This window comes from Lampris incognitus, chromosome 2 (assembly GCF_029633865.1).
Source record: "Lampris incognitus isolate fLamInc1 chromosome 2, fLamInc1.hap2, whole genome shotgun sequence".
Lineage (NCBI taxonomy): Eukaryota > Metazoa > Chordata > Actinopteri > Lampriformes > Lampridae > Lampris > Lampris incognitus.
Window position 1 is genome coordinate 10,443,043 of NC_079212.1, and position 15,507 is coordinate 10,458,549.

Sequence of the window (15,507 nt, forward strand, 5' to 3'; positions counted from 1 at the left end):
TCTAACTCATGCCTCCCGAAAGAAGTCCTTTACTCTCAGCTCATGAGAGGACGCCATGCCTCAGGAGGACAAAAGAAGCAACATAAAGATAACATCAAGGCCCACATCAAAAGGTTTGGCATCAACCTTAACACCTGGGAACAAGCAGCAAAAAACAGGGAGGCCTGGACATTGGCTGGCCGCGAGGGTGCTTGGCTCTACAACCATGAGCTCCACTGTGCTGCTGAAAACAAGTGCAGACTCAGAAAGGAGCAAGTCACCTGAAAGGCCCAAACCACAACCTTAACCACTTCTTCACACCCTTGCACACATTGTCCCAAAATATATGGCTCCAGGATCGGCCTCTATGCCCACCTGAAGACTCACAAGGACCTAGGGGTAGGACAGTCATACTCAACCCTGGGTGACCGCCGATGATGATGGTGTGTATGTGTGTGTGTGTGTGTGTGTGTGTGTGTGTATGTTTGTGTTGTATGTACTAGTGCGCATGTGTGTGTATATTCTTGTACATCTATCTTTGTCAGGACCAGTTTGAGTTTTTAAATATCAGAGTGAGGACATTTTCTTTTAGGCTGGACTTGGGTTTAAGGGAAAATTTTCACCTTTGGTAGAGGTGTGACTTCTGTCATAGACTGTAAATTGATGAATTTTACCATTTTGACTGAACATGGAACAAAAAGAAATCCTGTCAAAGTGTAATATAGACTGAAGAACAGACCATCTCAGAAGAATGTACTTTATAATACTCATGGTTCTGGTTTTGTAAATCTTCATATTAATTTCTGTTTGGGTAAGATTAGCTTGTCTATGTTAGTGCGTGATAGTGTGTATTCCAGTGTGCTGACTATGCAGTTTTGTGTGTGTGTGTGTGTGTGTGCGTGTGCGCGCGCGCGTTCATGCATGTGGGCTTGAGGTGGGTCAGGCAGGGCAGATGGTCCTGCTGTTTGTACACAGACCACCAGGCCACTTCCTTATGGTTGGGCATATGTGTGTGAATTATAGTGTGGAAAAGAGAGAGATAGAACGTCCTTTAGCCCACCCAACCTACTCTAATATGTCTCTTACATCTCTGGTTGTCACTGCCTCGTCTTTTTCTTCATATTCTAATTGTATGGACTGGTTCCTGTCCAGAGGACCTGAAACGACAGTATGTCGGGACTGTGTTCAAGTCCACCTCTGGCCAAAACACAATGTGGAAACTGGAAAAGCCTCAGAAAAAAAATTTCATCAAAATTTTTTGCAATCAACTATGATGATTACTACTCTATGTAGTAAATGTACCACTACTACCACTTCATATAGTAGTACTATGATGTAATTACTTCTTCAGCTTATTCCCTGTTTCTCAGGAGTCACCACAGTGGATTTTATAGTTTCCATTGGTACCCTGTGAGGGCACAGCACCAATGGCGGCTGCTGTTAACCCAGACCTTGACTGATCTGGTGTGGTCTTGTCAATCCACATACTGATTTGGCAAAATTTTGTGTCGGATGCCCTTCCTGAAACAACCACTAACCCTATGGATGGGGGGCACAGGTAAAGCGCTGGGTGCCATCCAAGTATTCATGGACTTGCACCCATGCCTGTCGCCACACTATGATATAATTACTGTATAGCAAATATACTACAACTACTATTTAATACATTCTCTATGATTACTGTGTAGTAAATGTACTATTACTACTTCATACTTAACTACTAATGATTACTATAAAGCAAACGTATCATAACTACTTAATGTGTAATGACTAATAAATTATTACTATATAGTGCTGTATGATCCCAATTGGTAACACTTGAAGTTACTTGCTAATTGCTGACTCTTGTTAACCGTGGATAAAAGCATCTGCTAAATTAGTAAATGAAACTGAAATACACGGAAACAGTGTACTGCTGACATCTCTACTACTACTACTACTACTACTACTACTTTCGGCTGCTTCCGTTAGATTGCCACAGCGGATCATCTGTTTCCATTGCTTCTTGTCCTCTGCATCTTCCTCTGTCACACCAGCCACCTGCATGTCCTCCTCCCTCACCACATCCATAAACCTCCTGTTTGGCCTTCCTCTTTCCCTCTTGCCTGGCAGCTCCATATTCAGCATCCTTCTCCCAATATCCCTCCATCATGTGGTGGCCTGGCGGCCTGTCCAGGATGTCTCCCCGCCTGCCGCCCAGTGACTGCTGGGATAGGCTCCAGCATCCCCGCGACCCTGAGAGCAGGCTAAGCGGTTTGGATCATGGATGGTGGGATGGATGTCCGCCAGTTCTCTCCCTTTACCAGTCACAGTGCTTGCGCGTTGTCTGACGTCGTTAGTGGCGGTGCGGCGCGGTTACGTCATCGGTCCCTTGGCGGAACGCGTCCGTACGCCTCGCCGCCTCCGCGCGACCAGTGGGTCAGTGGACCACCCGGGCTTTGTTTACGCACGGGACGCGCCGCCGCCGCGTCACCGACCGAGGTCCTCCCGTTAACCCAAGGTGCGTTAATCCAGCCCGGCTCTCGACTCGTCCTTCGTCCGCTTCTCCCGATACAGGACGACGGTAAGTGGCACGCGCCGGGACCGAGTCCGCCGTTCGTTATAAGTTTTACATCGCGCGCTCTAACGAGACTGTTGCGCTAACGCTAGTTAGCTAATTAGCAAGCGCGGCTAACTCCCAGCATTTAGCTCCGTTACACCGCTGCCCGCTTCGTGTGGTTAAGCGTTTCTGCCCAGCCGGTCAAGTGTACTTCAGTCTGCGTCGTCGCGCTTCCGTGACCATGTGGCATATTTTGGCGTCAGGTGCGTTTCAGAGAGAATGAAGCCAGCTAATTAAGGCTACATCAGTGGGTCGTGTGTCGTTAATTAGGGGGCACATCGTCCGTTGGGCGTCTCGTTAAGGTTAGTGACGGTGCGTTATAAGATGGCTGGTTTATTAGGTAACGTTGTTTTGGTTGCGTGGGCGGACGGCTTCCAGTGATCCAGCAGCACCGGGAGCAGAGCACAGTAACCTGTCAGCCCGCTCAGGACGTGAGTCCGGTCGGAAATGGGCTCGGATATCAGCGATTCAGGAGGTGTTTTCTTGTTTAACTGAACATTCAGTGTCCCAACGGTTGCCAGGCCTTTACTTTTCGTGGTGGTTCACGCTGCGGATAGACGGAAAGTGATTTGCCGTTAACCCAGTTTAATGAAGGATTAATGTAAGTACTCTCTTATTGCACTAGTTAATTGTCCGGCCAGTTAAGAAAGGATAAAAAATACATTGCATTGAGAGTTCATCATGTAGTTTTATGGGTCTCGGAGACCAAAAATGTTAACGGTTGCAATTAAGGCAAAACATTTTTCCAGTTCCTAATTCAGAAATAACCGCAGTGCTTCAACTGCAACCTGGAATGGGCAAAAAAAGAATTTGTGCCTCAGAACCGTTATAACGCATGTCCTTTACATCTCTAAAAAAAAAAAATCAGCAGTAAATGCTGTAGATTGATAAATAGGTGGATTTTCACTATCTTTCTATCTCACCCATTTTTCTAAATGCAGTAAGAAGTGTTTGGTGTAAATATGTACCATTGTCTTCTATAACATCACCATGGTGACATGTTCAACATGCCACAAATCTATTTCAATAGAATCACCAGTTACCGAGCGACGGCCATGAAGCAGAACTGGAGCTAACATGGCTTTCTCTGAAAACTGCACTAGCCAGACTGCATCTATCTGTGGCTGTGGTCAGCACTGGTAATGGACTCTGTGCATAACTGTAGACCACTTATTTCCGGTTTCTACTGCAGTGGTCATACCAATTTCCTGTTTGTTGGCATGCGCTATTGACAATGGCATATTTTTCGCGATGCCTGCAAGATTTACCATGGATAAATGTCAACGACATGCACAGAATTGTCGACAAACTTTCACCTGCACCTACCAGCAAACGGATGAAAAGTTTCAAGTTGTACATATCAAGTTACGTTCATGTATTTGCCAACAAACAGGAAATTGGTATGACCACTGCAGTAGAAACGGGAAGTCAGTGGGCTGCAGTTATGCATGGAAGCCATTATGAGGGGAGTTAGCTTCAGAGGTGAGAGCCAGTAAGTCAGAGACTAGCAGGGGTAATGGTTCAACGATTTCACCTCCCTACACCCACATACACAGAAACCAGGCAGAGAACTGCCATTCCAAGATTACTGACTGTTGACATTAGTTTCAGGTGATTTGGTAACAGACAGAAATTTGCAGACAGGTGGACATAAAAGGAGAACAACTCACACAGGTACTTAGATACAAAGCTTTAATGTCACTGTTACATCATCCTACGTCCTTGTTGGCTGAGTGTGTATGGTCATCTGAATCTCTGCCTAGTTAAATGTCTGCCCGTGGGTCTGACTGATGGCTGCTTCACAGGTTGATTAGCAGCTGATTGGTTGTATAATGGAGGAACTTCATGATGTCCAGCTGACTGAGATCAAACCACTGCTGACAGGACAGGTGAGGAGGAGGAGCCTAGTTAGGCTCACGATGTAGATCCTATATAACAGAGAGATGTCTTCCATTTTTAGAATTTCAACCACTGTTGGAAAACTGTGCAATCCGCTGTGGCAATCCCTGAGAAACAGGGAACAAGCTGACAGAAGATGAAGAATCACTGTTAGAATCACAGAATCATTCTACTTCTTGTTTTGTATAGGTATATAGATTCATAGTTTTAGAATAATAAGATAAAGAAGTCTCTCTCTCTTTCTCGCTTCACTCACCTCTTCTTTTCCCCTTCTCTCACTATTTTAACTAGAATGGGAGAAATCTGCAGGACTTTGATTGTCAGGTGAGATCGACACAGAGATGTCCGTCTGTCTGCTTGTATGCCTTTCTCTCTGTGTGGTTGTCTGTCTGTTGTCCTGGTTGTCTAGTGTGTGTATCAGTGAACATCAGCAATACAGAGCAGTAAGAAACACTTTCCTTCTGTATTGAGTTGATGCCCAGCATTGTTATGTTTTTGACATTGTCATGGCATACATCCATCCAACCATTATCCAAACCACTTATCCTGCTCTCAGGGTCGTGGGGACGCTGGAGCCTATCCCAGCAGTCACTGGGCAGCAGGCGGGGAGACACCCTGGACAGGCTGCCAGTCCATCACAGGGCCATGATTTAATGTTCATGTTGACAGTCATACAGACCCCAAAGCTAGAAACCTGATTAGCTTACTGGAGGCATTTGCTCTCACTCAGCATGTTTCTGGACCCACCCACAATAAGGGGCATACTCTGGACTTAGTCATATCAAAAGGACTTAATATTACTGTACCCTGTGTCATGGATGTTGCTATTTCCGATCACTGTTGTATATTTTTTGATGTGTCTGCTTTTCCTGTACAACAGAAGAGCACTTGAATAATCAAAAAACGTTTCACTGACAGTAATATGATGGAAACCTTTAAGAAAACTAAATGAGTTGTCGCCGTTCATGGCATCACAAACTAAGGCTCTTGTGAGCAACTTCAACTCAAAAATATGAAATATCTTTGACAACATTGCACTTGTTAAAACTAAAAACATAAAAAATCAAAATGCCCCCTGGAGAGATGGAGTGGTGGTTAGGCAGCTTAAGAGTGAGTGTTGCCAGGCAGAACGGCAGTGGAGAAAGACTAAACTTCAGGCTCACCATGAAATTTACAAGGATAGACTGAATAAGTACAGCAAAGAAATTAAGCTGGCTGGACAGTTTTTGACATTGCCATGGCATACAGTGATATACAGTTGCTCAGTAAGAAATAATGGCAAAATAGTCATTAAAAGACTGGCAGTTTAAAATGCTTTTTGGCCCTCTTCACACCTGGCATTAAACTGTGTCTTGGGTGATGTGATCACAAGTGGATTGCTATTAGTACAGGTGTGAATGCACCCAAGATGAATTGAGAACCCATTGAGATCTGATCCCTCAGACCACATTCGGAGGTGGTGTGGGCTGCATATGGCCACATTCTTTTTGCAGTGTGTACATGAATGTGTCCTGGGCCACTTGGAGGGACTGCCTACTCAACCAACGTCCTCTGCATAAGCAATAGCAATAATATCCAATAGAAAAATATCCTGTGTGATTCTGCCGAGTGCAAGTGAACTGTCAGAGGTGACGGACCAAATACAAACCAAATTGTGGGCAGGCTATAAAGCAGCTGTTAAGTGAATGAAAACACAGGCTGTCTACCTGACCCTGTGTTTCACCAAAGCTTTCACTGGGTTTAGGTTTTTTTTTGGTTACCTGGTCTGTAATTTCTGACACACATCAGACCCACAACTGTGGAAGAACCCCTGCCTGCTTGCACATTCAAGTTCAACTTCAGGTTCAAGTTAATTTATCCACCACAGCACAGAGCCTGACCCTCTCAAACCCACTGCAATTAAACTGACCCTGAACTGATGTGATCAGGTCGAGCCTGACAGGGTTCAGGTTAAGAATTACAAACTCTATGTTCAGACATTTACATTTTCCCACATAACTAGCTTACAGGATGAGTTGCATCTTTTGCAGTGTATTTTGAGCACACAATGAAAGATGGCAAACAGTCAGAGCCTGATGCTCCTAATTCACTCAGTAAATTTTCCTCATCAGATTATTTGTCTCTGTCTGGTGCGACATGCATTTGCTGCATCCATGCCTTGTAATAATGTGAAACTATGTACCCACAGTAGGGGTTCACATGTAGAATACAGAAATAGAAAGATTAACTGTAGATGTGCATGGAGATGATGTGTGGTAAATGATTGCTGTAGGGAAGCAGCTGTGTGGAGTGAGTTTAGGCATAAAAGTATTTGAATCATTGCTATTTGTGGCAGTAGTAATAGTAGAAACAAAAAAAAAGGACGGCCGGTAGAAAATAAAGGGGGAAAAATGAGTGAAAGAATGAGTAAATAAATGAGCATGAATAAGGGGAGAGATAAATTTCAAATAAATCATTATGTGACAGAAGTAATAATGACAATGACAATGGCAAAAGCAAAAAAAGCAGTTTCAATGTTGTGTGTTTGTGTCTGTGTGAGTGTGTTTCCACTTGTATGTTTGCCTCTAAAGAGTGTTTGCAAGACTGCTCGTGTGTATGATCCTGTTTGTGTATGTATGTGTACATGAATGTTGTTTGTTTGTGTTTGTTGTGGCACTGGCTCACTGGCAAGTTTTGAATACTTCTCATTGAATTGCTCAGATTATTTTTTTTGTTGCAAGGCTGAGTTTTGTTCCAGTGTTACCTGTTCTGTTAAAAGATTTAACCACTGTGAGACGATGAGTTGTTTTCTGTTTTTCCAATTTAGCAAAATAAATGTTTCCCACTTTTTTGTTTTTTCCTTTTTTTCCTTTATTTGGAATCACAAATTAACAGCATTTTACATAATCATCTTTAGTTAGATACTTTTACAAAGTGATCCATCTTTTCTGCTTTTTACAGAGTAATTATCGAACACAAAAATAGAACATGGGGTGTTTTTCTATTTGAGATAAGAAGAAAAAAGTAAAGAAAAAGTACAAAAACCATACATAAACACATTTAAACAAAAGAAGAACGTTATGGGGAAATATACAATTTCCACTTCTCCCCAATTTCCTTGAATTTAGTTTCCTGAAGCCTTATGGAGAAGGTGATTCTTTCCATCACAATAATTTCATAAATTATATCATACCAGTCCTTTATAGATGGGGTGTCTGGCTTAAGCCATTTTGTTGTAATTGGTTTTCTAGCAGCTACGCTCAATATTCCAAATAAGTAACTTGTTTTAACATTTGTGGGTGTTGCTTGTAAGAGACCAAAGAGGAGTTCATCCCAACTAAAAGTAATTTTTGTCACAAATATAGTCACAAATTCTATATAAATCTTACACCAAAAGGTATTTACTTTTGGGCAGGCCCAAAACAAGTGGTTGTGATTGGCTTCCTGGGAGCTACAATTTCTCCAGCAGCTGGAAGAGTCTCAGTGGTGAGATCAATCAATCAATCAATCAGATTTTATTTGTCTGAATAGGTGTGATAAAATGTCTACTAAGAGTCTTCCAGCCAAACACACTCCATGAGGTTTAGCTTGTTATCCTCCATTGAGATTCGCAATACTTTGTCCAAACTTCCTCTGAAATGAAACTGTTAGTTTCCTGTTTTTGTTTTATGTAGGTGGTACTTGCTCTCTTTATCTCCTGAAGTCCCCTATATAGCCTAGAAATTATTTTAAGCCCTGAATCCGTCCTATAGGCACTAACAACTTTCAATAAATTATTTTCAAATGCTTTTTGACTCTCTAACATAAAACTGTTTATGTGATGGCGTACCTGAAGAAATTTATAAAAGTCCCTTTTATTTAACCTGTGTTGTCTTTTCAACATTTGAAAGTTGCTCAGCGTCCCCTGATTAAAAAAGGTACAGTATGAGGAGGGGCCCCGATTAGCCCATCCTTTATAACTCGCATCTAGTTTGTTTGGGGTAAAGTCAAGGTCGTGAGAGCACCATCTCAGAATTCGTATTTTTCAAACCAGCCATTCTTAGTGATAATATTTAGCCATGTTTTCAGAGATAAGTTAATCCACTTATTACCTATTTCCATTAAGTTTTTAATTAGTCTTTTATCCCCTATCCGTACCTGAATTGGAACTGCCCCGGACATGTTTTCTTCAATTTCTTTCCATCTTGCTTGGTAATCAGAATTTCACCAACAAAACAAGATCCTCAGTTGAGCCGATATATAATAAATAGTCCTTTAGGCAGGGTAGTGCAAGTCCTCCCTTGTTCTTTGCCAGCTGACGTTTTAAATCTTATCCTTGGTTTTTTCCCTTGGCAAATGTACCATGATATTAATTTATCCCATTCGTTGAATTGTTTATCAGTTATTTCAACTGGAAGAGTTTGAAACAAATATAATACCCTAGGCAAGATATTCATTATACTGACTCTCTTCGTGACTCAAAACTTAATATTGGAATTAGATTTCATATTTTTATGTCCTCCTTTATTTTATGACTTAACAGATTAAAGTTTAAGGCATACAACTTTGTTAATTATTTTGGGATGTTTACTCCTAGATATCTCATGTGATCCAACTCCTAATTTAGTTGGATTTTAGCGCTTATGATCTGGCTAGGCCTGTAATAGAAACTTAATATTTGAGTCTCTGGAATATTCAATGTATAACCTGAGATGGAACCAAAGTTGTCTGAGAGTGACAATAATTTCAAAATTGAGCTCTCTGGGTTTGATGAGTAAATTAAAATGTCGTCTGCAAATAAAGATATTTTATGTTCTTGACCTAGCATTTTTATACCTGTAATATTTTTGTCCCGGATGATCCCCTGGCTTAGCGCTTCAATAAATATTGCAAACAGTACTGGACTTGTCGGGCAGCCATATCTTGTCCCTCTTTCCGATGCTGAATGAATTTGATATGGCTCCATTTATTTTTATTCTCACCCTTGGGCTGTTATACAACACTTGAATTGTTTTAATAAAAGTCTGGTGAAATCCAAAATTCTGTAGTACTCTAAAAAAACTCCCAATTGACCCAATCAAAAGCTTTTTCTGCGTGAAGGCGCAATAGTACTGCCTGGAGTTTCCATCCATTCATCCATTATCCAAGCCGCTTATTCAACTTAGGGTCGCGGGATGCTGGAGCCTGTCCTAGCCGTCATTGGGAGGCAGGCGGGGAGACACCCTGGACAGGCTACCAGTCCGTCACAGACTGGAGTTTATTTTTAGCTATATGTTTAATTACATGTTGTGTTTGGCAGATGTTGTCTTGTGTCTCCCTTTACTGAATAAAACCGTAAAATAGTTTTCTTAGTGATAGTTAGGGCTACCAGTTGAGGTGTTGTGATTTTTTTTTGTGATGTCAAGTATACTCGGGTCTCGTAGTATACACAGTGACGAGTATAGGGGGATGCTGCACCCAAAGAACAGCAATATGGAAGTAGGATTTATTTATCTCTAAACATTTTTGAAATTTTTTTCATTTTTCTTTCTATGACACTAAGTGGATATTTGAGTTGTACGTAGCATTGAGATCTATTTATTATTCGGACAGTAGGATGCGTTTTTCTTTTCTTTTTTTCTCCTTCTCTTTCTCTTGTGTTTTGATGGGGTTTTTTCCTCTTTTTTTCTCCTATTGTTGTTCACAGTAGTTGAGTTTGTATTGTACAGCACAACTTGCATTGAATTTGAATATACAGTACAGTGGGAATTGAGTTTGAAATATGTATAGTAGCTGAATTAACTTAAGAGTAGGTGAGAAGAGGTAGGAAAAAATAAGTATGAAAATAAGTATACTTCCTCCTACTCCTTTTCGAATGTGAAACAAATAATCTGATGCATACAGATATTTGTTCGCTGAGTTTGATGTGTGGATTTGTTGATCACTTCAGATTATTGGCAATGGTTTATCTGTATCTGTATGTACTTTGTATTGAATTAGTCTTGTGTTAGTGTTGTTGGACATGTTGAAAAAAAATCTTTTTTTTGGTTTTTTGCATATTTGAGTCCAGAAGTCATTATTGGTGCTTATACTGGTAAAAAAGAGGTGATAAAGTGCAATGGTGCAGAGAATATATCAGAGATGCTGAAATAGATTTAGCAGGTTATTTACATACATGCCAGAGGAATCAGGAACAATTTATTTGTCATTTCATATTATATACTACGTACACAAAAGAAACAAAATTCAGTTTCCCCCAGCCCACAGCAGTGCAGCACTAAATATCAAAATAAAAATAAATATTCCTCCTCTCCCACTGCCTCTGGTCATGCCTTCCCCCTCTCCTTCTCTATCGCCTTTGCTCAGTAGTAGCATAGTTTCCACCGGCACCCTGGTATGGAAATCTGATTAAGGATCCGCATATTTGATTAGGCAAAGATTTTAGGCCAGATGCCCTTCCTGATGCAACCCTCCCTATTTATCTGTGCTCGGAACCGGCACTAAAAATGCACCGGATTGTGCATCTCAGTGGCTGGGTGGCTGGAGATGCATTCTAATGCCAGGTGTGAACTGGCAGACCTGTCCACTTGTAGTTGGATCACCCAAGACGCAAGTGAATGCCAGGTGTAAACAGTATCTTTAATTTCATTTGATTGATAACACAGTTTTTTTCGTTTGTTTTTTTTTTTTTTTAAATGATTCTGTTTTCCTAAGTAATAAAAACAGCAATGACAATGTATGAGAAGATGAGATGTGAGAGCATGAGAGTTAGAGGGGTGAAGGATGAGAGGAGAAAGATGAAGGGTGATGAAACATCCCAAAAGAAAGACATAGACTAACAAGTGGTTGGTTATTTAACTGGTCGTCAAGGCTCTTAGCCAGTCAGTACACAGCTTTTTGATTTAATCCCATCACGGACTGAGTTATCACTGCTCCCTCCCTCTCTTCTGTTCTCTCTCTCTCTTTAATTCCTTCAGTTAGTGTGAGACTGGTGGACAACAGCCACACTTTCTGCTTCCCTGTCGCTCTCTCTCTCTCTGGCTGTTTGTCTTAAACTTGTTCTTTCTTTCCCTCTCGTTCTTTGTCCTGTTAAGATACACACCCTTAGCCTGCCTCTTAAATTCACTTCTCTCTCATTCACTTCTTTTTACTTCCTCCTTTCCTGCCTTCTCCTATGTTGTCAGCAATGTCTTTTGCGTTGGACTTGAACCAAATCTCCTGTTCCTTGGGGGTTGGGGTGGTGAGTGTTAGACAGTCAGTAGTTAGCTTTCAGCCAGCTAGCTGTAGCCTGCTCACATGCATTCCTGCATAGCCATTAGCTGTCAGGCTTCTAGCTATTGGCTGCTTGCCAGTTAACTAATGAACTTGTTCACCTATTCATTTCTTATTTTATCTGTTAGTTTCTTAGAATAAAGTTGATCGAGTGAGCTTTATCAGTCCCTGTGAACTGCTCAGAGAAGAATCTTTAAAATTTTTATGGATTTACTAAAATAATATCTGTGTGTCAATGCATGTGTGTCTGTGAGAAAGATTAAGGTCAGTCTGATAAATCAGATCTTTTTATGGTCAGGTTGCTAATGAGATTATGGGACTGTGCAACAGCCTATAGGCTCATCAAATCTCACTTCCACTTCCCATCACATTAATATTTATCAGCCTTTCAAGGGAAAGACCTGTTGATTGATGTAGTTTTCAGAACACCGAGACACTCCAGAAGGCCTGTTTAATTCATGGCTGGTGTTCATTAACCCGCTGTGACCATGTGTCATAGTAAAGGACCTTTATCTGCACTTTCAAGATGGGTTTAGCTTTAAAAGTCAAGGTGAAGATCAGGCAGGAGAGCCTCCACTCTGTTTGTTTGGAATAATCATTTAGTGCATTTATACCGAAAATGACATACTTATTACCCTCATAAGATTACCCAGGAGTCTCCAGCTGTAGTTTAAATCTTAATAAATCTCTGTTTTCTGCATCATAACAAAAGAATTGTACCAACTGGTAGATGAGGGATGTTTAATCTTGACTTAAAATGACAGTATAAATTAAAATTGTTGTACTGGTACACTCTGTCATGTCCATCTACCTCAGGCATGTATGTAAGTAACCTGCTAACATTTGTTTCAGCATCTCTGATATAGTCTCTGCACCATTGCACTTTATTGCCTCTTATTTTGCCTGTATATAGTCTTTCCTTGCGTATATATCTGACGATTGATGTGTTGTTATTCTATGTTAAGTACGCCATGAGAGCCATGAAACTGGAGTCAAATTCTGTGTGCAAACTTACATGGCCAATAAAATCGCGTTCTGATTCTGAAAATAATCAGAATCATATTTATTGCTAATTAGTTCAAGAACATACAAGGAAATTGACTTGACTTGGTATGTTGGTGCATGAGGGAAAAATTAACAGCAACAGTAATGTAAAAGTTAAAAGAATAATAAAATATAATAAAGTATATTGACAAGACTAAATAAAAACCGGTGAAATAATGTGCAATAATGTGTAAACACTGGGAATATAGTACGTACACTACAAAATGTTAACTGAGAATTTTTAAATAAGTTATTTGTAGAATGAAAAACTGTTGCAGGATAAGAGTTATTTACAGGGTAGTGCAGGCTTATGCTAAGTGTTCATGTACAGGGGGCACAGTAGGGCTGCTAGACATATTGTACTGTGTTTGTGCATGTGAGTGCGTGAGCATGTGTGTAGGTGTGTGTCATGTTGTGGTGTGGAAAGAGGGTCAAAGGGGGGTGGGGGGCAATATTTGTTGGTGTCTGGGGGCTTGTTGGAAATGCCTACTGCTGTGGGGAAGAAACTGTTCTTGTGGTGTGAGGTTCTGGTTTTTAGAGACCTTAACTTCTTGCCAGAGGGGAGTGTTTTGAAGAGACCATGGCCTGGGTGGGAAGGGTCGATCTTTCCTGCGCGCCTCAGTGTCCTTGAAGCATACAGGTCCTGTAGGGCTGGCAGGTTGTAGCCAGTCACCCTCTCAGCAGAGCGAATGATAAGCTGCAATATGCCCTTATCCTTGGCAGTGGCAGCAAGGTACCAGATAGTGATGGAGGAGGAGAGGGTGGACTCAATGATTAGGGTGTAAAAGTGCACTATTATTGGCTTTGGCAGGTTGAACTTCTTCAGCGGCCACAGGAAGTACAACCTCTGTTGTGCCTTCTTGATCAGCTCCCACTTGAGGTCTTGGGTGATGATGGTGCTAGGAAACAAAAGGATTCCACAGTGTTGACTGGGGAGCCACACGGTGATGGGGGCATGGAGGGTGTGTTCTTTCTCAAGTCCACAACCATCTTCACTGTCTTTAGAGTGTTGAGCTACAAGTTGTATCTGTCGCACCAGGACACCAGATGGTCAATCTCCCACCTGTAGGCAGACTCATCCCCACTAGAGATGAGCCCAATGAGGGCGGTGTCATCAGTAAACTTGAGGACCCTGACTGCCTGTTGACTGGAGGTGCAGCTGTTTGTATACAGGGAGAAGAGTAGAGGGGAAAGGACACAGCCTTGAGGGGAACCGGTGCTGATGAACCAGGAGTCAGAGACATGTTTCCCCAACTTCACATGTTGCTTCCTGTCAGATAGGAAGTCAGTGATCAGTGTCAGTGGTAAGTTTGTTGAAATGGGATGCCACCTCTTTCAGCCTGCTCACGGGGGTTTCAGTGGCTCCCACCCCAAGCCCTTTACGCACAGCCAAGTTGATGGTGTGTGCCACTCATGTGATATTCACTGTTTCAAGATGTCTCTCCACTGCATTGACATCATTGGTAGTATTGTCTGTTGTAATGGCAGTCACAGATTCCCTTTTTATGCCATAGACATTCAAGATGTCTTGAATACATTCGCCTACATTCTCTGCAGTGTGGCTTTCCCTAAGCTCTTCTGTTTTGAGGACGTAGTCATGCATTTCCCAATTGTCTGAAATCTAGTGGTCCATTGCTGTGACATAAGATGCTGTTGCTAGGGAGGTCCATCCATCTATGGTAAGAGCCACATCTTTGTCATTGAGTAATTCCTTTATTTTGTCTGAGGGGCTGTTATAGATTTCTAAGATTCTATTGGTGATTGTTCCATGTCTAGGAATACAGTACCTTGGTTCCAATTCCTGACAGGACTCTAAAGCCCAGCCCGTCCAGTGTTTCTCAACCCAGTCCTCAAGGACCCCCTATCCTACAGATTTTCTTTGCAACCCTGAATAGGTACCTGTTTGTAGTTATTCAACCAATCAGCAATGAATGTCAAGAGTTTGCACACCTTGCATAATTAAATGCTATGAGATGATTCGTTGAGTAAGCACAAGCAGGGCTGCCTATGCAGGGTTACAATGAAAATCTGCAGGATAGGGGGTCCTTGAGGACTGGTTTGAGAAACACTGATGATCGGCCTCATGTCCTTGCATATGAACGAAGTACGTTTTCTTCATGCAAGCCTCTTGTCGTGCTGCAGATTGCGAGCTTGTGGCGGGCGGTGTAAAATATGAGTGGAGATGTGGCTGTTTGGTTAGAGTTCCAGACATCAGGCCATGCTGATTTAGCTGCATATTTTCAAGATGTGCCCTCAGGTTACTAGTGGTGGAGTGGTAAGCTAACTGTAGCTTACATATAGCTTGCATATGACTTTATCTCGAGGTTCCACTATTTCTTCTCGTTTTCTGACCATATTCCCAAACTGGGCTTTTTAGATTGTGCAGTCAAGTTGGGTTTTGAACTGTCTGCCATCTTTACCACACGGTTGTTGTTGAATTACTCGCTCATTTCAGCTTGACCTAAATTTAATTTTCAACCAGTGAAAGTGATGTTGTGTAACTCCTGTCCGTCATGCAGCATATTCAGTGCAGCAGCCATTGCGAGAATTTCCGAGGCAGTCAACCATGGTATTGCTGCTTTTTTTTTTGTTCCACAAATGAATATTAATTTTCACACTTGAATGTCTGTTTTTTTTTTTTACAATTTGGTTAAATATTCGAATTTAGGATATTCATTGACAGCCCTGGTATTTAGCTAGTTCATGGCTGAGATTCCCTTTGTTAAAGTCACCGAAGACAATAATGAAAGAGTCCGGGTTTGTCCGCGGCCCACACA

The 15,507-nt window shown here is 41.7% G+C and overlaps 1 protein-coding gene across 1 annotated transcript in view; it reads left to right on the top strand.

Annotated features, from left to right (window-relative positions):
* The first annotated feature begins 2,391 nt into the window (after positions 1-2,391).
* Positions 2,392-15,507, top strand: part of LOC130106614 (protein NDRG3-like) — a 34,658-nt gene continuing 21,542 nt past the window's right edge. The window contains exons 1-3 of the mRNA XM_056272792.1: positions 2,392-2,542; positions 4,384-4,467; positions 4,769-4,801. Coding sequence (XP_056128767.1) covers positions 4,411-4,467; positions 4,769-4,801 — 90 coding nt within the window. The 5' untranslated portion in view covers positions 2,392-2,542; positions 4,384-4,410. The remainder of the gene's footprint in view (positions 2,543-4,383; positions 4,468-4,768; positions 4,802-15,507) is intronic.